The sequence below is a fragment of the Indicator indicator genome, chromosome 5, assembly GCF_027791375.1.
Source record: "Indicator indicator isolate 239-I01 chromosome 5, UM_Iind_1.1, whole genome shotgun sequence".
Taxonomy (NCBI): Eukaryota; Metazoa; Chordata; class Aves; order Piciformes; family Indicatoridae; genus Indicator; species Indicator indicator.
The window spans coordinates 33,503,149-33,529,716 of NC_072014.1; the positions used below are offsets into that span (position 1 = coordinate 33,503,149).

Consider the following 26,568-nt stretch of genomic DNA (forward strand, 5'->3'; position numbering starts at 1 on the left):
GCCGGCGCTCCGGCGGTTGCGCTCCATGCAGTCAGTCACATGAGCCGCCGGGGAACCGTGCAGCCCCCGCCCTCCTTCCCCCACACCCCTTTGGCCGTGAATGGCACGGCCCGGATGCGTTTGTACGCAAGGAGGGTACGGGCGAACCATTGAGCGGGGGCGGGGGAACCCGGCAGCCACCGGCTTAAGAATATCCCTTCGCCCGGGCGTTGCGGCGGGGGGAGCGGACGTGACAGGCTGAGCTGCTGGGTGCAGGCTGTCGGAGACGGAGGGCGATGGTCGTCCCGAAGGGACAGGAGTACCAGGCCCCTCAGGAGGTACTGTAGCGGCGACTCTTCCAGCCCCCTCGAGGCGTTGGCGAGGCGCGGGCCGCCCGCTGTTCTTCCGGCCCCACTGCACTTGGCTCCCCCGGGTTTCCCCTTTGCTCCTTTTCCTCCTTGTCTCCTCGCGGACTGGGCGCTGACCAGCCCTAGGCGCCGCGCCGAGGCTGTGCTGGGAGCCTGGCCGTCAGCACCTTACAGCGGGCCCGGCCTTGCGCCCTTCCCCGCGGGCAGCCTACGGCCCCGCGAGGTGGGGTCTCTCGGGTATGAGGAGCCGGGCCCCTCGCCGCCCCGGCCTGGGGGAGGCCCTGTGGGGCTGCAGGCAGTGCCCATATAGGTCATCTTCTGTGCACCACTGCGTTTCCGCGTACCCTCGGCTTGCGAGACTTTTCAGGTTTCCGTGCGAGGGAGAGGAGGCTGGTGAAAAACTGCGGAACAGGGGAGAAGAGGGGGCGGGGGAGGGGGTGAGTGGGAGTGGGTGAGTGGGAGTGGGTCCCTGCAGCCTCTGAGAGGGAGACCCAGAGCCCGTTAGCTGTCTTGTCTGGCCAAGGTCTGAGGATTTGGGGTGCTCTGTTCAAATCAGGTCTATTCTTTGAGCTGTGAGGTTTCGTCCTGTAACGTGGGGACAAAGGCACTCTGGCAAGGTTGCTGTGCTGATAAAGCTTGGGAGCACTGAAACTGTCCAGGCTGCCCGTCCGAGTTTGCTTTTTGTTACTGTCAGACTTTGAGTATGCTTAAAATTGCATTACCCAGCAGTGGAGTTCCACATGAATTCCTTATTTTGTAAAAAATTACAGAAGCATTAAATTGAGATGTATGATTTTTGTGAACCCTGAAATGGGAAGAAATGTGCAAAATGGAGAATAAATTAACTGTCTTACGGCAATAGGAGTAATCTGTGTAGCTGGGTGCAAGTAGTGGACTAGGAGCCTGAACAATAAAATGAGATTAAAGTATTTAACTGGGTGAAAAAAATACAAAGTTAAAACCATGTAGAAATGTATCACCTATTTATTTAATGTCTTTCAAATTAACAGCCAAGTTGCTAATGGAAGTCAAGCGTTTCCCTGGTATGTCAGGTATGTTAGGATAAAGTTTGGTAAATATCCTTTTGAAGAATGAAGGAGAAATACTGAATTATTATTGCATTGTTTGTTTGTCAGGTTGAAACAAGAGAAGATGAGGAGCAAAACATCAAGTTGACTGAAATTTTGGAACTCTTGGTGGCTGCTGGGTATTTTCGCGCAAGAATCAAGGGGTTATCACCCTTTGACAAGGTGAGGCCAATGTAATATTTTTTAAAACTGTATGTTACATTTACATATTTTTTTCTAATTAGCTTAGCAGTACTAAGTGATTATTGTTTTTACAGACACTTGCAATGCATGAGACTTTCCTGTGTAAATAATTCTTCAGGTGACCCAGTTTCAAACAGATAGGACCTTCTCAGTCTTGGAAAATGATTTTGCACAGCAAGGCCTGTTTTAAAGAAGACAATTGGATGCAAGTTAATTGCTGGTGATGCTTTCTGATGGATGTTATGGCTTAAGTTATAGTTGTACATGGAGAATTTTGCCCCTCTTTCAACTGCGGTTAAAATACCTAGGAAAGACTTGATACTTGGAGATAGCTAGAAATGAAGAAATGCTTGTCTTGAGAGGCTCTGTGTAATAATGGGACAGTTAGTCTAGAGAGATTATTTTGAGGTTGTTTGTATGCATCTTCAGAATGTCATGTATGTTAACCTTTCATTGTCCTGGACAGGAAGTATGTGATGCTGACAGTGAGCAAAGTTCAGGTTGAAAAGAGACTTCTGAATTGTTTAGTGCTGACGCTGTGAGAAATTCCTCAAGCAAGGTTTGAAAACGCTACAGCAGCCTTGACACAAGCTCTTCTGTTTTCTGCTCTTTCTGTGATCATAGGGCAACTTACTTTGCAATGCAGTTTTAGTTTCTTCAAACTCCTTGATAGGAGTGATCTGAGGTGCTTGGGAGGCTGTGCACACAGACACTGAGTAGTTTCAGGTAGACTGCCTTAGGATATAATATTGTTGCATTGCATTTGTATGTAGAAATGTCTGCATCAAGTTTATACTTGCCCAAATACAATTGCAAAGTTGCCATTTCATGACAGTGGCCAACCTTTGCTAAAATGAACATTGCTATTGAAAATGATCTAGCTGCTAGTACAGAAGTGATACTGGTCAGATGTTTCAGAGGGGAATGTGAGAAGGGTAATGCATTGGGAAACCTTGTACAGAAAATCCTAATTTGCTGTGTGATGTTGGTAAGTTATTCCACATTTTGATGCCTTGTTCTCTTCTTTGCCTTTGTATACGTTTAGGTTATCTTGCATATATTTATGCAAGGTTGTCTTTAAATTTGGATGTAATTTATGTGAAGTTCATGAAATGGCCCAAGTTGCCTAACTATCTGTAGGAATAGGGCCTGAAACAGAGATTTCTACAGAGCTGGAGATTTCCCCTGTAGTATTGACGCTGTGCCTGTCAGTCAGTGTTGTGTATATCAACAAGCAAGGAACAGTAGCAGCAAAGGAATATATAAAGGTAAAAGTATGTATACAAAAATTATGATCCTTGATAAAATTTTGATACAGTCAGCTTTTACAGATTGTGACATTTAACATACTGTTGTGTTTCATCTATTATTTGTTGGTTTCTTTTGAATCTGGGAGCTGTTTCAAAACTGATACATAAAGCTAAGAGAAGAATTTAGGACGTCACTAACTGCTGGGGTTTGTGTCTTGTATATGCGTATTGGTATATGTATGCTGTCTATGTGTATTTCACTCTATATAATACTAAGGATGGAGAAAATAGTAATCTGTAGTTTCTAAAATAAAGCCTTTATGATATATTTGGTCTTACCTTTTAAAATGAAACTGACCAGGTGTTGCTCCTTTGCTAGGTGGTAGGCGGCATGACGTGGTGTATCACTACTTGCAACTTTGATATCGATGTTGATTTATTGTTTCAGGAAAACTCTACTATTGGTCAAAAAATGTAAGTAGATTAAATGGCAAGTGTGGGTTGTGGTTTTGTTTTTTATTTTCCTTCTCCTCAGAAAAGGTGAAATGGGTGGGTGGGAAGTTACCTGATATTTGCTTGTTTATAAGAGAGATTTTTAGTCCATGTTTCCTGCTTCTCACCCGTTTGCAAAATATTGCACTGCTTTCAGGGTTGTTTCTCAATCTCTACAACCAGGAAGAAGCTTATTAAAAAGAAAAAACCCAACAAACCCAAAACACACCAATAAATAGATTAAAAAAAAGACAGTGCTAGTGCACCCTGGGCTGCCATGTTCTATACATACTAAGCAGAGAAAGCATTTATGTGGCCTGACATTGAACTGGATTTGGGAACTGATCCATATTAAAATCTACTGGAAAAAGAAGAAAAATAGGGAAAATACTTTTAAAGTGAATCAGTTCCTGGATCCAGTTCTCTATGCAGCTGTACAGATGCTTGTGCTGGCACAAAGGGATGATACAGCAGCCAATACAAAGGGCAGATGGAGACCACACTGCTGGAAACTAGAGTGCAACATTAGAAGACCCTCCTTGAGTTCTCTGCCTGCAGTTCTGCTTTGTAAATAATCTCTGATTCCCTTTTATGGATCTGGGTTGGAAGTGTAGGCATCAGCAAACAGAATTTAAAGCGTGGTGCTGTTGCTGAAACCATTACCTGCCCCATACTGAGGATTTCCTTCCTGATAGTGACCTGACAAAACCATTTTGGCTTGATGAATTTCTTATGCATAGAATTTTCTCATAAAGCAGCCAATTCCTCTATTAAGTTGTAAATATTTTTTGTACTGAGAAAGGGAATACGTTCTCAAGTACAGTATTTCTTTATGCATTTCTGCGATCAGTTAAAGAATAAAAATTTGGAGGAAGAATAAACTGTCAAGTTGCAGTTGTATGAAGAGACTTGTTTTCTCAGTGTAGTTCAAAAGAACATCTTTCTGTGCTGTTTTCTTGAAAGTCATTTTGTATCAGCAAAACCAACACATTTTTTTTTTAAATTTATAGCTATTGCCATTAAACTTGGAGACATTCAAATCATCATAGATAAGTAACTACATAATGCATTGTTAAATTCACAGAATTAAATAGAGGGTAGGAATGAAGGTGGTGGTGGTAGTAGTTTTTGCAATTGCCAAGTGTTTATAATTGCCTTATTTGTTACCCTTAACAATAGCAGGATAGGAAATAGTTAAGTTGTTCTGAAGATGTTCTGTTATCTTTCCAGCTGAATGGATGCAAAAATGGCAAAACAAAAACCAGGCTTCTCTCCTAAAACAGCAACAATGATTTATTTGTAGATCTGAAGTGTTCAGAGTTACACAGGCATGGGCTGTTTTTGATGTCCATGTAATTTTTTATATTGGTGGTGGCTTGGTGCCTCTGTGGTGTTCTCAAGAGAAGGAAAAGCAAAGTTGTGTTTTCTCAGTGTTATTCTGAAGGCATTTTGATGGTGTCATATTATTGCTGAGTTGAAATGAACATGAAAGTATACGTTAGGAGAGGATTTTGCTTCTGTTGGGTAAATAACATATTCCTTGGTTTTTTTTTTTATGTTGTATTTACTCTGGCTGTGCAGAGTGGTGCTACTATTTCCATATTGTAGAATATTGTTGTTGTAGTGCCATAGTGGAAACTGCCTTACAAGAATTACATCAAAGTTTTCATTTTTTAAGAAGTATAACTTTTCAGGCTCTCTTCCCAGACTTTGGCCTGGCCTCTGTCTTCTATCTCATGCTCCCCTCTTGTCTGTTTAGGTAGCACTGAATACCTGGGAGGTCAGTACTGGAACGGTTTTTGTTGGGTTTTTTTTCTGTCATGGAAAAAATGAAATTCAAGTTTTGCCAGTAGTGTTCATCCTCGCTGCTGACACCTGCTTTAAAAGTGTGCTTTGACAGCATTGGCAGCAAAAAAATACCTTGCCCTAAAATAAGGAAACAGGTTGATGTTCTTGTAGATTAACCCCTTGCATTAGGGTATTCCTTTTCCTTTTTTAATTCTTACCTCAAAAACCTTCAAAAATGTGTGAAGTATATTTGTTTAGCTTTCAGGTGTAACACATTAAACTCATAAAATTTCAGTAATAATGTCAAGATATGTTTTGGGAGTTCTAAACAATTTGATTCTAGACATTGAGCGCATATCTTTCACTTATTATAACTGTTCTTAAATCTAGTGTTTCTTCATGTGTGTATGGAGGTTTTTATAGATACCTTTACATGGGCATTTCATCTGACCAGATACACAGATCTTAAAGTTTTGTATGTAAGACTGCAAATGGAGTCACAAGCTAGGAGCCTGCAAGAGGGGAATAGTCACCTCTTCACAGACTGGTTTGATTGATTGATATATGTGAAAGTTAGTTGATTAAAATTTAATTGCTCTTCACAGCTGTGTACAGGGGAAGCCACTAGGGGAACCTTCCAACAACTAACTGTTCTTGCAAAAATAGTTTGTAATTTACAAAATAAAATTGTGGCATATAATACACACGTGTGTTTTTGTTTTTTTATAATAGTGCCTTAACTGAAAAAATTGTGTCAGTATTACCCAAAATGAAGTGCCCTCATCGTTTGGAACCACATCAGATCCAGGGACTGGATTTCATTCATATATTTCCTGTTGTACAGGTAATTTTGTCATGTATTGACTCTTTGCTGAAAAAGGCCATAAAACTTGCATTAAAATTTTAATATTTATTTAACTTTGGAATGAATAATCACAGAGAAGTTGCTTAAATGAATGCTTTTAAAGAGTTTAATGGTGTTACGGAGATAGAATTTTTAAGTATTGTTTGATCCTGTTTCATAAAACCATGAAAACCTTCTTTAAATTCTTTTGAATGAAGTCAGATTCTCCCTTTGTGGAATGACTACTTAAAGAAACTAAAGTTTACGCTTGTTTTTTAATCTGCTGATATGCTTTGCCAGACTAGGAAATAGAGCAAATGTCTTACAGTTGATTTTTAAACTTATGGAGTAAGTTCTGCAGATATGAATAAGGATATGAATAAAGTGGAAACCAGTTGAGGTTGTTTCTTTAAGCATAATTTGTCCTTCATTTTTATCACTTCATAACTATATGGATGGAAAAAATAAATGGCTCTGACATGTGATCCTAATATTGTGTATTTCTTGAGCACCACTAGCTGCCCATGTGCATGCTCATAGTTCTCCATTTGATCAAGGTTTAAGCTAGCATGTCATGTGTTCCACTTATTTGTGGTATCTTAAGAATCCTTGGCATGTCATTATCATTTTTTTTTTCTTTCAACTACATACAGAAATGTTTCCTGGATAAATAGGGAAAATTAAGGCTGTTAAGCAAGCTGCCTTTTCATGGAATATCTCCTCGCCTTCTGCTTATGAAAGAATTCAACAACTCAAACTTTAATCTAAATTGCTGTTTGTAAGAAATGGGAAAAAATTCTGTCTCATTATCCTTTAGTAGGAGGCTCCTGAAGAAACTACACTTGACTGCACTACTCACAAAAAGTTGTGTTGTGTGCTACTGTTACACAGCTTTCAAGTTGTGCTGATGCTGCCTGATGTGGAAAGGACGTATCGTGTTAATGTGAGGTTTTTACTTCTAAGCTTGTATTTTCCTAGCAGGAAAAAAAAATAATCCCAACTCAGGTCAATTTTCAGCCCTGTTCACTTGATGATAATGATGATGACAATGAATGATTACATTTGTCAAACAGAGGGCTTCTCTTACAGGAAAAATAATTTATCTTCTGCAGTAAGAATATGAAGTATTATTCCTGCTGTAAAAACTATAGCACTAAGTATTTTTTTTCTCTGACCTTTTTTATCCAAAATCCTGATTTGGTATATTACCTCTGGAAAGAAGAAACATTAATTCTAAGCAGGGAGAAAATTTGCTTCTAGATTTCTCTGAGAGCAGTGATTCTCAGTATTAGTAGCTGGCCAGTAGGTGGTATATTTAATCCATATTTGATGAAGGAATATTTCTTAGTTTTTTGTATGTAGAGGATTGGTTTTAGAAATTGTGGCTTTCTGTCAGGTCCCTGTGAAGTTCTGCCTGCTCCAAATATTGATGATTCATAATTTTATCCCAAGATAGGCTTTCAAAAAACCCTTTTGTTGGTGTCCACAGTTTAGTGTGTTCTAATAAATACTATGCAAGAGCTGTAATAGGCTGATGATGATGTTTTCCTCAATACTCTGTTAGACTTGAGATTTCACTTGCTATCTGGAAATCTCAAGTCAATTCCCAAATGATCCAGAAACTCTTCTTCACCTGGTATTTTGTTCCAATAGCTCTAGCACTGTGCAGGCTAGTCTGGTGAACTTGACATGAGAAATTTAGATGAATCCTTCCCTATAGGAAGAAATGAGATTGATTTGGCTCTCTGCCATAGATGCTAACAGAACTGTGGAAAAAAAAATATATAGTAATAAAAAGACTAAAAATTATTCCAGTGGGCAGAAATGGTGCTGTTCTCCCTAGTGAGTTCTGCTTATGTTCATAGAGTATGCACACACTCTTGTGTTGGGATGTGCTTTGTAATTAATAGTCTGCATTTTCATTTCTCTCCTTGTCATCATCTTCCCCTCACTTTGCAGGGGTTCATGGTTATAGCACAGAGAACAGTTGCTGGTTCAAACTTGGATCGTGAGGTTGATCTGATCTCTTACATGACCTCCTGCACAGGCTGTCAACAGCCCACAAGATTTATCTTCTCCAGTGTTACTTAAACTGTACTTCAATCTTTTGTGGCTTTTTGTGTGGTCTTATAAATGTCAGAAGCAGTCTTTTCTTCTTACATGAGCATGTGGTTCTTCCACGCTTCCTAGCCTTGAAGATCTACGTTTTCACAGTGGAGCTATAATTTTTGAAAGCAATGAAAGTGATCTACAATAGGAAAAAAATTATATAAATGCATATAACCTATGTATGGTTGTTACCATAACTGCCAGTTCTAATGGCTTCTACTTGGGGTACAGCTTAATTTGAACGAGAAGAGGTCACGTTTCAAGTGGTATCTTCTGTGAGAGCATAGTGGACATTGTTGGGTCCTGGCACTGAGAGCCCAGAACGATTTCTGTTCAACTTTGGATTGTTTCAAATTCCAGCAGACTTCCAGCTTGCTTTATGGAAGGATGACCATCCCATAACTCAGAGGCTGTGTAAAAAACGCCTGGACTATTCATTTGTTTTAAAGTATGCTGTCAAGGGCTTCTTCAGAGTGTAGAGGGATGAACCTGTGTGCATGCAGAGTATGATTGCAGTTTTGTATAGGTGGTGTACATCCAGTGCTTTCTGCAGCTGAGGGATTTGATGTACAAGTATGACAGCTTTTAGCATACGGCAGAGTTTTGAGGTTTTTAAACATGAACTAGGATGTATATTTTGCAGGCTTGTACAGCTCAGCTCTTGGTTTGGTGAGTTGTTAGGTGTGCTGGCAGTTCCATTATATAGCTGAAAACAAGAAGCCAGGAAATGAACATTTCTTTGTTTTGTGACCTACTGCTGTGTATTTTTCCATATTATATAGTATTCTGTATTTTGATAACAATGTAATTAATGTTTAACAAATAATAACAATAAATACTATCCATATGTTTTGGAGGTTTGTGTTTTGGTTTGGGTTTTTTTAGCCTAAGTAGTACATTTCTTCTGCTAGGATGTAGGGTTTATGCAAGTCAGATTTTTGGGAGGACACTTGAGGATTGGGGTTTTTTGAGGGTGGCAAGAGTAGTTTTTAAATTACTTTTTATTCCTTCTTAAAGATGCAAGTTAAAAGAATTATGTTTAAATTGGCTCACATCCATTTGTATTCCACAGATGCTCTTAATTTTCTTCTCTGGAACAATTTTACTGAAGATGCAAATATTTGAAGTACAGACATTTTTTTGGCAAAATTCCGTTGAACTTTGCCTATGCTTGTGAAGATTGCCTATGTTTTTGTTTATAAATGAATTTTTCAACTAAGAATTCCTTGTAGATGAAATTTACAATCAAATTTTCTTTCCATACTTAATAATTAATTAGAATGTAAAAGGAACTTGGGGTATGAGAAGTTACAGTGCAAGCTAAATAAAGGGGAAATTATACAACAAAATAATTTTGCAATATATTATTTACAAATAACATTGAGAACAGTTGGGTTTTTTTTGGGGGGGACACCAGGCTCTACTACAAGAATCTTTTAAGGGAAGGCTGGTTTATCTCCTTTGGACTATTAAATCCCAATGTAGTGTGAGCCATGTGACTCATTTAGATTTATCTCATTCAATATAGGTCAACAGTATGAAGAATACTTGGGTTTTTAGTTATAAAACTTTGATTATAGCAAAAGCCACATCATTTCTTAGCTTATGCAGTATCTGAGTGCTCTGCTGAGCTTTTAGTACAAGGAAGTTTCTGAAATAGCTGATGCTGAATCATTTCTTAGAAGTACATCCTTGAGTTACCATGTTTACAAATAAATGTTCCTGTTCCTCTGCTTAAAATGTGCTTACAGCTTTTATCATGTATTAAAAACAATTATGCAGTAATTAGATGTCTTCTAGATGTCTATTCCTCCTCTTTCCACTGATAAAACTTTACAAACCTTTTTTTTTCCCCCTGTTTTTTCCCCCAGTGGCTGGTGAAACGTGCAATAGAAACAAGGGAAGAAATGGGAGACTATATCCGTTCCTACTCTATATCGCAGTTTCAAAAAACTCATAGACTGCCAGAGGTAAGATCAAGCCACTTCTTGTTTCTGTTAGAAAGTGTCAAATGCTCAGGTGCAGTACCAGCTTCACAGCTCTGAAATCTACACAATATACCAGAGTTGCCTTTGCTGTCATTTTGTTGAATCAGTCCTAAAGCAATCCATGTGCAAATTCATCTGGGGAAAAAATTAAAACATATTATGATGACAGAGAATTTGTAGGTATTGGTTAACTTTAGCTTTAGGATGTGCCTTGTTTTTTCTGCAATATTTGGTAGTTCTCTGTTGGTCTGGCTTGGCAAGTAGCTCACTTTTGGAGTGCATGTGGAGTTTTGTGCAGTGGATCCAGGGTAACCATGTGACTGGAGCTGCTTTGCCTGAAATCTGTTCAAAACCACACAGAGTGATGTGGAGAAGCTGATATAGTTAAATGAGAATCAATATGCTGGTAATGCTGTATAACTAGGCATAGTGTTTAAGCAGAGAGCAGAGAGATTGCTGACCTGGATAAAGACCTTCCTACCTATCTGAGGAGAGAAGTAAATGATCCAGGAAATCACATTTCACTAAATAATTAAGCATCTCAAACTATTTGACAACTTTGCTATATTAACTGTAATGGTTGAGATTATTCTCCATTCCTGGTATTTTTAATTACGTCTGTTAATGTCTTGCAGGATGAAGAATTTATGCAAAGAAAAGAGAAGGCTATCAAAACTGTTACTGACATCTTTGTAAGTATGTTAGATATTTATGATCAAGAAGCTATGGTTTTAGTATCGAAAAAATTACTGACTGTGGTTAATTCTGTTTAATGCAGCCAGTCCTGGGTTGTCTCATGAGAGGGTCCCAATTGAGTTACACATGGAGCTTTGTTTTTAGATCAGGTGTCAAATGCCAACATATCAAATTGAAAATCTTTTAGGTGTGTATGTATCTGTATGAGCAGATAAATCGTATCACCTGCCTGCACAGAGTGTGCAATTCCCCTCTATCAAACAGAAGCCAAGGAGGTAGCTTACAGCTAACTTAGCAGACTGAACCTATCAGCAGATTGACTTCTTAGCTTGAAATTAATCAAAATGGTGATAATCTCGTCAATTTAAATGTCTGCATTTCAGAACTTTTTTACTTCTTATAATTAGCAATGAAAATGCACACCCTGCTTCAGAAGTGTTTTCTTTAAGTAGTTATTGTTGGTTGGGAAAGTTGGTATCATTTACCTTCTCCTTCTTCAGATGCAGGTCTTTCAACACTTGGATAAACTGTTTGCTTAAATTTTTTTCAAAGCTTGTTCGTGAATGCTGCCAAGAGTGACATATAAAATGCATGGGATATATCACTCTTGTAACTAAATTCAGATGCTTTGAGTTTCTGTCCTTGCTTTTTTTCTAATTTCCCTGTTTGCTTGGGGTCATCACTTCATCATTTCTGACCCTGATAGTTTGCTGCTGCTTGGGGTTTTCGGGGGTTTTTGGTTTTTTTTTTTTTTTGTTTTGTTTTTGACCACCTTGATAAATTCATAGATCACTATTTGAAAAGGGTTGAGAAATCTAGGTATGTTTTCAATGGAACACTTCCAAGGCTCTTTGGTAGGTGGTGAAACACCAGTCTTCTGAGAAAACCGCTGCTATTTCAAGTAGTTCTGGCCAGACACTCAGAATTCTTCATCCATGGATGAAATGCCAGTGTAACAAGGTGTATGTCTATTGCATAATGGACCAGCCAAGTCATCTTACTCTTTTGTCATATTTTATAGGTGTTTTTCCATATTAATGCCCTGAGTGCTACTGAGCCTCATTTATGTGGTTGAAGTGCAGTGTATGTTAGTAGAAAAACAGCTGTTGTGCCAGGTGCCTTTGAGCTTGCTGGCTGCTTTGCCCAGAGTGGATCTCTCTGCAGGGTTGATGACGGTGTGTTCTGTCTTCTTTGGATCACAGATTTCTAGTTTTTGAGTGCATCTTCATAGCAGATAAAACTTTGACATTTGTTCATCACTGCTCAGCCTATCATTAGACAAACTTCTCTTCCTTATGTATGAGCTCTACCAGAATTATCTTCTACAAGATGGTGCCAGATCTTCTTAAGAAAATATTAGTTCATGAGATCTCTTACAGCATCAAGGCATGAGTGTGGTCTAGAAGAATGCACAGTGATATTTCAGCCCAAGCTTTCCTACCTGTCCATAGGAACTGGAAGAAGGTGAAGGTGGCTGTTAGATGAAAGGTCTTTTGCAGGTCACCTTTAAATGATGTTGCATTGGAGTTGGAGGAGAAATCCACTTTGCTGAAAGAGGAAACGCAAGTGTGAAAGATTAGACTGTTGTCTGAATTCATTATTCTAACTGTGGTCTAAGGACCTACCCTTCTCTTCTCAGGGGGACAATACAGTGAGATTTATGGCTTGTGATTAGACCTAAAGGTTAGAAGAGGGAATGTTAAATATCAGTAATGGCTATTGGTGTAAGAACTACTACTGCTGAAAGGTGTCTGTTCAGTGAATTGAGATTATCTTGCAGTGGCTTTGTTCAACTACTCACTAGCTGATAGCAAGACTAATGTTTATGGTATGATGCCTATACTTTATATAGCACAGGAATGACATCAGAAAAGCTATAATTTTTTTATTTGGGTTGCTTTTCTGTGAGTCTGAAAGTACATTTTGTGGGAAATTCTTAATCATAGAAAGCTTTTTGATGTGACAGTCAAAAACATAGCATGATTTAATAGCTGGAAACAAAGATAACAGAAATTGAGATTAGAAATGAAGTAAAAATTGCAGAGGGTAACGGGCAAATTCAGGAGAAACTTGCCAAGGAATGCTGTTTTTTTGCACTTGTTCAAAATCTCTGCTACGGGATTACACATCTCGGAAAAAGATTGAAAGCTATTTCAGCAATGTTATGGTGCAGGAATTGCTTGCTGAAAATAATAGTTTGTGTTGTACAGCAAGTCAGATCAAGCAAAAAATAATTTTCCTTTTACATTTTCTTTTAGAATCTTTGCAGCTTCTTTTATTGAATCTTTTATCCCATGTGAATAGGATTTTCCTGAGTCAAGTGTAGATGTAGAAAAGCCCAGGCTTTGATTTCATTTCTTCTTGTTTGTTTTTTTTTTTGGGGGGGGTTGGAGTTTGGGGGTTTGTTCCTTTGTTTGGGGATTTTGTTCATTTGTTTGGGGGTTTTGTTTGTTTAAAAAGTATTTATTTGTTCTAATCATGGATCAGGCTGCCCAAAGAAGTTGTGGGGTCTCCTTCTCTGGAGACATTCAAAACCCAGTGATGTCGCTTTGGCAGGAGGATTGGACTTGATCTCTGGAGTTCCCTTCTAACCCCTAAAATTCTGTGATTCTGTGGTTATCAGCTAAATTAAAGGGATTTTTTTTTTTTTACTTTTACTAATTGTTGATTGTGTTATTTTTGACTCTTCTTTCAAATGTAATAGAGGAGATGGTTGAAGAAATCATGTTTGTTAAATATTTATTTCTAACTTCTTTTTTAAACCTGGAAAGACAGGTCCTATAGCAAATTATTGAGAAGTAAATTCAGTAAGATTTTTATCATGTAATTCTAAAAAGAGAAAGTCAAGGATGTTGATTTGGGTAAGCATATAGAGTTGTCAAGTGGTGTATTTAGATAGATAATAATTCATCATTTATTTTTCAAAAAGCCTTTTACAAGCTCTGAATTCATTCTGTCTTACAGGAAGTTTACAAACCCCAGAGAAAATACAAACGTCAGAAGGGAGCTGAAGAACTGCTAGATGAGGAATCAAAAGTTCATTCTACACTTCTGGAATATGGCAGGTGAAAGGCTTCATTTAATTGTCTATGGGGTTTGCATTGTGTGTTTTTAGAAGCATTCTGGTTTGTTTTTTTTTGTTTTTTGTTTTTTTTTAATACTACTTGAGGGTCAAACTCAAGTTCCAGATTTGCTTCTGTTGGGTTTCAAATCCTGCTTACTTAACCTGTAAATTCTTGGGGAACTGGACAGTCCTTATGTGTGAACAATCTTTTTTTCAGTGGGAGCCAAAGTTCTGACTTTACACTGTGAGTAGCTTATGGTTATTTTACACTGATGTTCTTTGCTTCATGAAAGTGGCTGATATTCATGACACTCCTAGATAGTGTCTGTCCATCAGTATTGCCTATTTGCAAGTATTCCCAGAAAGCGTGCGTGTGTGTGTGTGTGTCTGGGAAAAGGAGCTGAAGTCCTTGGTCCAAGGTGGTTTCTTCGTCAGGAGATTGAATATGGTTTAGTGCTTCATCATCTTACTTTCTGAAACTTCTGTATACAAAGTTACCAAAGTTTGTGCTTATCCATGACCTTTGGCAGGCCCTCTGTTTAACTGAGATCTCTCCAAGTTAATGTTACAGAGTTTGTGTTTCCTTTTCATAGTTCAGTACTGTGGACAACTTGCCTGCTGTCTGAGCTCTTAGGGCTTAATGAGTGCAAATGACATTTGAATTTGTTTTTATCTTCTGTGGCTTCTTCTCCCCAAAGCGATACTTTTTTTGATTTGGTTTGGGGTTATTTTTGTGCATTTCTCTTGATGCACAATTGAAATCAGCAACGTGGTTGCAGGTTGCTTACAATCTTCCTTTTTCATTCATGGTGGTGTTCTGTGAAATCAGTGTGGACAATTTAACATCTTATTTTCCATTGAAGTGGGCTGAATTCCTTTGTGTGTTCCTAGTGGAATGAAACTTGAGACACACCTGGGTGTCTTGTTCCTCAGCAGAGGTTTTCTGTCTTTGCATAAACATTGAATATAAATGTTTAACAGTGGAACTTCTCCCTTCCTTCCACCACCAGTAGAGTTCAGTGCAGTTATCTGAAGTACAGCAAGCTAATTTAAAAGTCTAGGAGCTACCAGGAAACACAGTGCCTCTTCTATATAGGTTCATCTATATTATGTTAATAAAATTAGCTGTTTAACACACATAAGCACAGTTAGCGTTCACAAGTTCTGTGGGTCTTATTATTTTTCAAATGCTAGTAAGGAGTTAGGCTTGATTTACAGCATCCATTTTAGAGTCCAGTTGCTCTCTCCTCAGTGAAAATTGATTTTGCAAGTTGGTGCCAGCATCAGGAAGAGTAGCTTTCTAGAGTAGTTTAAGACTTTAAGGGGGGGAAAAAAGGCAAAACTTGAAGTCACTATACAGCTTAAAAATTTAAATAACTAAAAGATGTTTTGTGTAGATCCTCAAAATTCATTTTAGCTCTAGGTACTGTGAAACAGTTGAGATCTAAGTAAAGGTCACTTCTGCTGGAAAAAGAGACATCATGAGATTTAGGGTGACAGGTTGGACTCGATCTTTGAGGTCTCTTCCAGCCTTCTTGATTCTATGATCTTTAATGTAAAAAAACAATGAAAATGAATGATGGAGAAAGGTAGTGCTCTGCCATGTTCTTTGTATTGCTTAGCTTTAAAATGCAGGAGAAACTTAACGTTGGGGAACTCTTGAAAGCTTGGAGTTAAGCTGTTGAAAAATATAGCTGAATTTACCCAGTAAGTGGAAATGTTGAATAAAGAGGGAACTGGTGATAGTTGATGATACTGCTGAGGATCACTTGACTTTTAGCCATAAAATGCTTATAAATAGTCCTGCTTCTGCAATGTTAAGGAATTAAACAGTTGTAGCTGTTAGTCAATCAGGAACATCACAACTTTTCATATCTGTGCACATGTTGAGTTTAGTGCTTACTGAAGATAATTGCTTACATGTATTAAAATGTCTTTCTACCTGTTTTTTCTTTAAGAGAGTATTTCCAAAATATTGTTTCCAAAATAATGTCAGTTTTCCTTCTTCCTCAAAAAAAAAGGATGTAAAGTAAGTTGATTTGGGTATATATTTAAAGCTGTGAACACCATGCTTCAGAAGGAAATTGCAGATTCATCAAAGCACACAATGCATGAGCATTCTCTTGGCAGTAGAGACAATTAACCTGGGGCCCTTTCAGAGTTCAGTAGTGGCTAGTTAATCTCTCAAGGTTCACTTCCAAATGAGCATCGCTTTTTGCTTTTGTAAACTTTACATGACAATATTTTATCAACAGTCTATATTTGCAGATCATGAAGGAAGGAGTAGTTCCAGCTGAAATTATTCTGTAAATGTGCTGCAGTGCCTGCCTATTTAGTTCATTTGAAGCATTCCAAAACTAACCTGAACTTGGCTGTTGGTTGTGTTGAAGGGGTCACATTTTAGTGCATTCCTTATGTTGAAAACTGATAGTAACTTAATCATAGAATCATAGAACCAGTCAGGGCTGGAAGGGACCACAAGGATCATCTAGTTCCAACCCCCCTGCCATGGGCAGGGACACCTCACACTACATCAGGCTGGCCAGAGCCTCATCCAGCCTGGCCTTAAACACCTCCAGGGATGAGGCCTCAACCACCTCCCTGGACAACCCATTCCAGGCTCTCACCACTCTCATGGGGAAGAACTTCTTCCTCATATCCAGCCTGAATCTCCCCACTTCCAGCTTTATTCCATTCCCCCTAGTCCTATCACTACCTGATAGCCTAAAAAGTCCCTCCCCAGCTTTCTTGTAGGCCCCCTTCAGATACTGGAAGGCCACAATAAGGTCGCCTCGGAGCCTTCTCTTCTCCAGACTGAACAGCCCCAACTCTCTGTCTGTCCTCATAGGAGAGGTGCTCCAGCCCTCTGATCATCCTGGTGGCCCTTCTCTGGACACGTTCCAGCATGTCCATATCCCTCTTGTAATAGGGGCTCCAGAACTGGATGCAGTACTCCAGGTGGGGTCTCACCAGAGCTGAGTAGTGGGGGAGAATCACCTCCCTTGGCCTGCTGGCCACACTTCTCTTGATGCAGCCCAGGCTCTGGTTGGCTTTCTGGGCTGCAAGTGCACACTGACAGCTCATGTTGAGCTTCTTGTCCACCAGCACCCCCAAGTCCCTCTCCTCAGGGCTGCTTTCCAGCCAGTCACTGCCCAGCCTGGATTTGTGCTTGGGATTGCCTCGACCCTGATGCAGGACCCTGCACTTGGTCTTGTTGAAGCTAATGGATTTGTGAAAGTTGTAAACCGCAATGTATTTCTTTCTTGTTGTGTTTTGGTTTTTTAGGAGATACGGATTTAGCAGACAAGCAGGAAAAGCAGAACAGGTAAAAAAAAAAATCTAGCTATCTATATACTAATTTTAAATACATTGTGGGAGGAATTGAGTTGTTTTTATTGAAGTGTTGGTTACTCTAAGATCTTAAAGGAATACAACAGAGTAAACAGCTGTAACTTCTATTGTAACCGTCTCTTGAGAATGGCTAACTGGAACTAAAAATCAGCACACCATGAAAGATGCAAAACCCTTTTTTAAAAGGTTTCATTTATCTGCTCTCAAAGATCATATCTTGCAAACTTTTTGCTTAGAAGAAAGGGGGCTGGCATGCTCTGTTTTTTAATGTGAGGTAGCTACATATCCTGTCTACTTCATGAGTATCTTTTAACTAAGTTTCACTTGACGTGATCAATAGACTTTTTTTTTTTTTCTGGTAAGAAATTTTATAGGCATTTATGACATAACAGGCTATTTAGTTTAATAGAGAAACATGATGCCATAGTATAAATAAATCTTAGTGCCTCTTGCTGTGCTTTTGATGATTGTGGACTCATAAAATGTCCTTGACAGAGTACTTGCAGTTTTATAATTTCAGTGGAGATATTACTTAGGCTAGAAGTTTTTATTACTGATAACAATAATGATGAAATGCATTAAGCAGATCAAGGGCCCAGCAATACACTAAGTGTATTAAGGTTGCTCTTCTTCATTATCTCAATGTTCCACATATAAATATAGCATTTCAATTTTATAAATGGAGGTGTTTCCTGATCCTACCTCTTTTTTTTTTTCCCTCAAAGTAACTGCTAGACTGCAGTCATGTTTATAATAGAGAGTTCATCTTGTTTCTTCAAAAATATAAGTGACTTTGGAATGTTGTATTTCAGATGTTTGTGCATGAATCGAGTCTCCAGTAAGGCAGAAGTAGAAGATTAAATGCTTTACATAGTGGTGCAGTAATGACCTAGAAACTGGGTCCATGTGTCACCAGTTGTCATTAGTTTAATTGTACTAGTTCTGGGACTGATCTAGGCAATTTAATACTTTTTTATGTATGTATTTGTTATACCAATATTAAGTTATAAAAAAAAAATGCATGTAAAAAAATAATTAATCTTTCTCCTGTATAGCAGTCATCATATTCTGGGGTAGTTAATTGTCTTCTGATAGTTCTCAAAAGGCTGTGGAGTAAGGTGTCCTTGCCCCAGATGTTTTCATAACAAGCCAGAGATACTGTCTTGAAATGTCTGGAGTACTTGTGCAGTGACTGAGGGTTACACTTCAGCTGGCATAAGATGGAGTGTGAGGAGCTGAGATCTATTCATATAAACTATATGAAACTATTCATATAAACTATAAACTTCATATAAGCTATACTCCAATTTTCTCCTTGGTGTTTTTCTTATGCTTTAGAATACTGGAACTAGATATAATATTTTCTTAATTTTTCTTTAAAAGGCTGAAGATAAAAAAATTGTGCTACCTCCAGGGCTTGCAGGAGCAGGGAAAGCTGAGCCTTGTGATGAAGATGACCTTCAGGCTGCTGAAGAGGTGTGCCATGTACATAGTAGGCATAGATATTACTAACTTGGGGAGAGAGCAGCCGTTATCACTGCCCAGTCATTCTCTGCAGGAAGGAAAATTTCCATGCTTAGCTGGAGAGTTGCTTCCCACAAGAGATTATGGAACTTGAAATTGATGCACAAATTTAAACGTTTCTCGATGATACCAAAAAATTCAACTTTTGTTTTGGAATCTTGAGCATTTTTATAAGGTCACTTTTCATTCAACAGGGGGAGCTGAATACTTGCAGTGAATCTGTACTGTTACAACTAATATTCCTTAAATTTGGTTAACTTCAACCACCTCTTCTTTAGTTTTCATTGACTTACTGTCCTATTACCTGCATTAAAATACAGCTGTTACATGATAGTAATTGTATACATGTGTTCCTGTAACTAAGCAGAAGTTGTATAGTAATTGTATGCATGTATTCCTGTCACTAGGCAGAAGTAAGTTACATAATGAAAGGTAAATTGTTATGTGTAATTCCTCATGTTTTGCCCTAGCTTCGCATTAAAACTTTGATGACTGGCATGGCTGCAATGGCAACAGAAGAGGTAAGCAACATTTAAAACTGCTACAGCTTTGTTTAAATTATGGTTGATTATAGAAATTATTCCTAAAATCGAGTTAATGGTGAGTCTGAAGTCTTGGAACGACTGCATTTAAATTTTCTTCAAGGAAGTGTAAGGAAAGATGGTTGAGTTAGGAAGACAGTAATTTTTGAGAGGCTGGTGTCTTAATCGTTTACCTGGAAATTGTAAAAACAATGTAAATAAGTGCCTCTTTCAAATGGGTGTACTGGAGAGAGTGGAGGAAAATTGTGTGTGCTTCAAGGTGCTTTTCAAAGCACTGAAGAATATTTATTTAAAAACACCTAGGCTTAAGACTCTGAAAATAGTAGATGTGTGTCTTACTGTCTTAATTAGTTGTAGTTAATGATATAATGGAACTTGTAGGATGTTGTAATTTTAAAAGTTCTTAATTTTGATTTCTGGGTGAGAGGACTGAAGAAATTCAGTTGTTAAACCTCATTTCTGTTTGTGCTGAAGTCACAGAAGAAATGGTAGTAATTAGCCTAGTCTGACATTGATTGACATTTACCGAAATCCACTGTAGAATTCAGTTCTACCCAAAGATTGGTTTTGTACATGCTTCCAGTTTGAAACATCTGCATTGTTATGGTTTGGCTCCACATGTGGTCAAATAGTGAGTTTTATTACTGCACATGCAAAATTCAGAACACAGAATACAGTCAGAAGTATTTCAAAATCTTAATTAATTTCCGTTAGGATATATTTCAGGGGTGGAATGCTTCCTGGTGCTTTTTTTATGATTAGAGCTTTTTGCTCAGTGTTAAGGTTTTGTACATCTCTGTTAAAAATAGAGCTTGGGGACACTGCTGTGTGAAAATCACAGGCAGTTCCAAAAGTCCAAATGTTTTCTTGACACACTTGCAGGGCAAGTTGACAGCAAGCACAGTTGGCCAGATTGTTGGACTCCAGTCAGATGAGATCAAGCAAATAGTGTCAGAATATGCTGAAAAGGTAAGTGTGTTACCTGACTGGGTTTTACCAAGTCACATTTGAGAGCCTGTTGTTTTAAGCCTTTACCTTCCAACTTAGTTGCCATGATTCTCTCAAAGCAACACTGTGGATATATGTGCTGTTAGTGGTCAGAAAAGTATTTTAATGGGATTTAAAAATACATGAGCTTTAGGTGTGATAGTAAATATTCCTAAATTGTATTTATGAGTAGTTTGGATTAAGCACCTGCTTAAATATTTTCATGAATAAAGAAGGATCTGAGTTGATATCTCTTCAAACTAGAAGTCTAAACTCTTAATGCATTTTAAAATGTTCAGTGTTAAGAACAGAAATGTAGTTCTCTGGGACTGCTTAGCGAAAAATCTAGGCTTCCTCTGCTCAGATTTTCAGACAGTGGGATCTTACTTGCTCTGGAGTCCAATTCTCAGTCATGCCCTGGATCTCTATTTCTGAATCCAATGTCATCAAAAACCAAAACTTGGTTGTTTTTAGAAGTCAAGGCAATTAAATGTGCATATTAGCTCCATTTATTGTGTTCAACTGTGATTATTTTTACAGTAATATGGAAAGAAAATCTGGCTCTTCAAGCAATTAATGCATACAATACATCACTGCCATATATGAGTTATAGGTCCTTCTTATTTGTCCAATAGTCTCCTTGTATTTCTTCCTTTTTGTTGACACATAAGAGGTATGGAGCTTTCCCTTTTGGGAGATAAATCCTATAACTCAACAGAGTCTATAGAAAATTCTTGGCCTTTCTTTATTATAAAAAATTGCAAGAACAGAAGCCTAAGGGTCATATTTCAGTGTAACATTTCTTCTGTTCTGAGAAAAGTCAGCAGGACCTTGACTATTATGGTAGAACAATGATTAATACTCTGGAAAGTAAGAACTGATTCAAGTCAGACCCAAAGCTTATCACTTTTCAAATCTATTGGATGTGACCAAAAATTCTGTGTGTGCATGCATGCACCAGGAAAGGAGAATTAAGGATGTTAACAAACAATTTATGGAAGCATCAGCAGTGTTTGGATGTAGATCTGTTAGTTTTAACCCATTATAACTATGCACTGTCTGAAGAACGCAGCAGTGCTTAGTTGTATACCAGCCTTAATAGAGTCCAATAAAGATAGCTGGCAATAAAAATTCTAGATCTGGTGGTGTTGTGTGCTAGGACATTTCCAGGTGGCATTTTTGGAGAAGATTAATGCATATAGTTTTCTGCATTTGCCCTTCCTTTCTGCTGCAGTGTCAACTTGGTGGGTAAACTGCAGGGAAGATTCTAGTTTAGTTCCTTACTTTCTAAAAACCCTGGCAGAAAATTACTGACATAGAAATCTGGTGAGGAATAGACTGATAAAAGCTAAGGCAAATTATTCGAAGTAGCTTTGATTTTGCTGTCTTACAGAGATTCTTCCTTTGAGAATTTACAAGTATGGGGGGGGGGGGGGGTGTATAGAGAGAGAGAGAGAAAGAGTGTACAAATGTAAGGTACGTATATAGCAAGTGGTTTTGCTAGGAGCAGAATTGAGCAGTTACAAGACAGGGAAGAATGCAGAAGTAAGTCTACACCTGTCAGTGGTGGGGATAATGTGTGTTAACAGAAAAATTGAAGGATGTGTCCACATATGTGAGGTGAGAAGGATGGGATCTTGGAATGCATGATGTGATGAGGGAATGTGATTTTGCTGCATAACAAGAGGCATGCATTACAGGTTCTGCTTAGAAGCATTTTTCCTTTCCTGACAAATGGAAAGAAAGATTGTAAATTGCTAGGTTAAGATGTCAGTATGGGTCTTTCCAATTACAACTTATTTCCAATTTCCAGTTTACAGCTGTGGCTGTAAAAGTACAGCAAATCATTAAACTGCTATTCAGTATGAATAACAGAGAAAATGTAAAAGAGAGAGACAAGTTTTGTCTCTTCAAGTAAAATTAAGCTGTTAATGGAGATCTGCTTACCCATTTGCCTAGAGTGGTTACCAGGCACAGATATGAGTGAGGAATATTTTTTAACAATTTTGCTGATTGTAGTGGTTGTCAGCATTTGGTAATTGTTCAAGAAGCACTTAGTATGGAAGTCTTTGATTGATAGGCTCTGCAAATTAACACCTGAAGTACTTGAAATTTAACTTGTTTTCTAATGAAATATGGGAAAATTAATTAACTGGAAAAGAAAGTCTGAGTGCATGAAGCAAATTATAAAGATAAGTGGATGTAAGTATTGAAGTGAGGACTTCAAAAGGTACAAGTGTTTGGGTAAATAATCATTTAGATATTTAGCTATTACAGATTTTTTTTTTTTAAGATTCTTTCTTTTGCCTGCAGCAAATATAGAATTTCTATTATAAATGTTGTTTCTGGTAAAGACTCTCTCTGGCAGCTTTCCTTTCACAATTCAGAGAGAACAGAAGACTGGATCCAGATTGCTGTCTTCATTATGTATTTATGAGACACTTTATTGGCAGTGCGTCCTGGATTGCATAGGTTTCAAAGGCTGGTGTCTGTAGTGTACACACATGCACAAAGATGTTTAGAGTACATCACTGTCACTCAGCATAAAGATGCATCCAAGCTAGTATTTCAGAAGTTAAATACATGTTTTCCAAGGCTTTTGAAAGTTCTAGATCTACTTATTGGAGTATGGAGCATCTCAGATTCATCAACTTCAGTAAACACCACTGCTTCAGCTGGTGTTTAGTATGTTTATATATTTTCCATTTAAGAACTCTGTCAGGTTTAACTGTAATGCTGATGCAAAAAATTCTTTCTTGTAGTATACTGTAGTATTTTCTACCTGTCCCAGTGCACCTGACTTAATTTTTAGCTTACTTTACCTGTTACCTTTGAGAATATAAATCAGTTGTTGAGCTGCTTCCTTATATTGATGTGAGATAAATCACTGAGTCATTCTCTCTATTGGATAGTGGGACACACTTCTTGATAAGGAGTATCATAAATGTATCCCACTTTGGCACTTCTTGAGCTGCTGAAGAGGCAAAAAGTAATAATGTGAGGTCCAATGGGCTTTTGTTACTGTTTGTTTTAGCAATCTGAGCTTTCTGCAGAGGAGCGACCAGAAAGGCTTGGAGCTGCCCAACAACACAGAAGGAAGGTGGCATCTCTGAATAAGCAGATCTTGCAAAAAACCAAGCTCTTGGAAGAGGTAAGTGTTGTGTGTGTAATAAAGAAGAAAACATTGATAAATGTGGTTGATCACAAAGGTTTTTGCCATCCAGAAACAATTTTCAAGCTATCTTCTGTACCAGCAATTTGTCATGCTGGACATATCCTGAATGTCTTGCTTGCACATTTATTACTAAGAAAATGTGGCTGGGTTTATATTAAAAAATTGTTAGCTCTGTCTGTGAGGAGAGGGCTAGCTAATCAAAGCATGATTTTTTTTTAATTTATTTTTTTCATACCTCTCAGATAAGAGTATCTCCATTTGACATGTTAGCTATAGGGCTGAATGAACTTTTTTCACAATTTCAAGAAACAGTTTATGAATTAACTCTAAAATACACTACACATGACTTTTTTTTTCACTTCCTGTCTTTTATAAGAGCTCCTTTGTCTCACTAATGTGAAGGTTTTGCTTGTTTGTTTCCTTGCAGGTGTTTCAGCACAGGCACTGCTTGGTTCATGTCTTCCCATTTCTTTTGGGGAGGGGGAAAGGCTTTTAAATCTTTTCTTATGTTCTGGTCATGTTTATAAGTAAGAACAAGAACCACCATTCCTGTATTTCAACCTAATTATGCTATTGCTATTTAAATCCAGGAAAGTCTTAAGTGAAAAAGCTGTGCTGTTAATGAAATGCTGCTGTTAATTATGTGGACTGCTGTAATCAGCACCATGCCATTTTTAGCTTGCAAAATCTGATGAGTGCTTATTGCATCAGAATCAGTAATTGGAAGAGCTTGCCAAAAATCCAATGCTACTTAAGGAAAAACTGTGTCTGAAGACTTCTGTGGTTGATACTCTTGTCAAGTATGCCACTGCTCCAGCATTCTTCACCTCTTTCATTTTGTTTTTCTCTGCTGCTGACAGTAATGTCTTAACACCTTGCATCTTAACTGACTTTACCTGTTTAATTTTGGGGGTACAGGAGCTCTGAGTAATAGATGTCTGTGTGGCACATTTCATGAGACAGTGATCTGTTCAGTATTACAACAGAGATAAAAAAATGGTAGCTTTGAAAGCCTTACCTGCCATGGTACAGCTATGGGAGCACTCAATTTTAAAGCCTTGCCTGCTATGGTACAGCTATGGGAGCACTCAATTTTAAAGCCTTGCCTGCTATGGTACAGCTATGGGAGTACTCAATTTCAAAGCCTTACCTACTGTGGTATAGCTATGGGAGCACTCAATTTTAAAGCCTTACCTACTATGGTATAGCTATGGGAGCACTCAATTTCAAAGCCTTACCTACTGTGGTACAGCTATGGGAGCACTCAATTTCAAAGCCTTACCTACTATGGTACAGTTATGGGTGCACTCAATTTTAAACCTTCCTGCCCAGCCACTTACAAGACCTGACTTATTTTTAACATACTTATTTTGGAAAAATAAGAACAAAACAGTCTGTAACAGTGCAATGAACTATTTAAAGGATATTTTTTGTCTTCAAAACTTAAATCTCCTTTTGGTAGCTGTGGAGCATTTTTTGGAAGTCTTTGACTAACATTGAAGTAATACTAAGTTTAAATAAAGGTATAGAAATAAAAATTAAGCACAAAAAATTGGAAAGACTTAATTGCCTGTCCTGTTCTTTGTTTTGTTCTTATTTTTATTTTTTATTAAAGCTTAAATAAAAAGCTTTGTGAAGAACCAGTGCAGATGGGTTTTAATTTTTATTTATTGTTTTTTCCACAAAACTCCCAAACCTTTCAAAGCCTGAAGTATGACAGTGCTTTAACTGGTAAATACTAGAATGCATTTCCTTTGGAACATGTCAAGCTAGCTTTGTTCTTCTTAAATTGATGCATTTCTATTTGTGTTACATCACTTATCTGTTAAAAATAGCATTTTTTGTAGTCAGTAACACTACTTTTACTGACTCTCTTCACTGACTATTGCACTATATGTTGAATGTAAGCCATGTCTGTCACACTTTTCTTTCCATTTTAGAGTGAAATATTAGAATATGATACGATATATTTATTATATATTATTAGAATATTTATGAAATAGTAGAATATGATATTCTAATAATATATAATATGTATTTATATGATATGCTGAATATTGTTATGATACACTGAAATGGAAGAGACCTTTTTTAAAATAGAGTTTGTATTATTTTAACACTTTAGTAATATAAATTTTCCATGTCTGTTTATGTTAGACATAACTTTGGTGCCCTATGAAGGTGAGACTGTTAGTAAAAAATATTGACAATACCTGGCATTTAAATGCAGGCTGAAGTGTCAGGCTTTCAAAATCATAATATGAACTTACAGGCAGTTAAACCCTGTGTGATTTCCCTTGTTGGTTTGAGGTTTTTTCCTGAAGTAAAAACACAAATTACAGAATGAGAACCTTTGGAATTTCAGAAGTGAGGGGGAGAAGAATGAGGATATTCAGTGTATCCTGTGTCATTGCAATAAGTTTCTGTCACACTTTAAATCTTATATAAAACCACAAAGGCTCTAAGATTAGTGCAGGAGATACAGATGTGCTCCCTGTATATTGTAGCATGGAGACATATGCAGGCTCTCTCAGCTAGTGAGTTACAAGCCTATTCCAAGCAAGAAGCTTTGTTGTCATGGCTGATAACAATTTAGCATTGCCCTGTTATAAAAGAGGGCATGTTCTATGATTCTCTGATTCTATTTTTGCTCAGGTTTAAGGATATTCTAGTACAGTTGGGTGGACTTTTTGAATGGGTTTTGGTTGTGTCACCAGCTCACATCCATCTGCAGTTTTTCTGCAAGCTGTATACTGGAGGAATGCTCAGTTTGGGTATGTATGTACTAGAACACTGCTCCATAGCCCTTGCATTCTGAGGACAGTTTGTGTTCTTAGAGGCAGCTTAATTTGGGGAAATACAGCCTAGGTACAATTGTGTAGTAAGAGTGGCATTAGGAAACTGAAACAGCTAGCTCAAATTTCAAAAAATACCTGCCCATGCTGTTTCCTTGATCCTTCTTGCTGAGCTGAGCAGCAAGCGAGGTTGGTAAGCGAGCTTAGTTGTGGGTGCCTTTTGCAGCTGTTCTGTGTTGTGCTCTTGGGATCTGAAGGTAGAAAGAATCCAACAATGTCTGTAAGCAGTCTCAATGACTGAAATGTTCAAAAGTACTTTTTTCTGTACCAGATGGCTCTTATACT

At 37.9% G+C, this 26,568-nt stretch overlaps 1 protein-coding gene across 1 annotated transcript in view; it reads left to right on the forward strand.

The window, feature by feature from the left end:
* Positions 1–275: 275 nt before the first annotated feature.
* CCDC93 (coiled-coil domain containing 93) overlaps positions 276–26,568 on the forward strand; it is a 42,141-nt gene continuing 15,848 nt past the window's right edge. Inside the window, exons 1-12 of the mRNA XM_054381094.1 lie at positions 276–317; positions 1,484–1,597; positions 3,248–3,342; positions 5,881–5,992; positions 9,973–10,071; positions 10,725–10,781; positions 13,750–13,850; positions 17,135–17,174; positions 18,584–18,676; positions 19,195–19,245; positions 20,149–20,235; positions 23,288–23,404. Coding sequence (XP_054237069.1) covers positions 276–317; positions 1,484–1,597; positions 3,248–3,342; positions 5,881–5,992; positions 9,973–10,071; positions 10,725–10,781; positions 13,750–13,850; positions 17,135–17,174; positions 18,584–18,676; positions 19,195–19,245; positions 20,149–20,235; positions 23,288–23,404 — 1,008 coding nt within the window. The remainder of the gene's footprint in view (positions 318–1,483; positions 1,598–3,247; positions 3,343–5,880; positions 5,993–9,972; positions 10,072–10,724; positions 10,782–13,749; positions 13,851–17,134; positions 17,175–18,583; positions 18,677–19,194; positions 19,246–20,148; positions 20,236–23,287; positions 23,405–26,568) is intronic.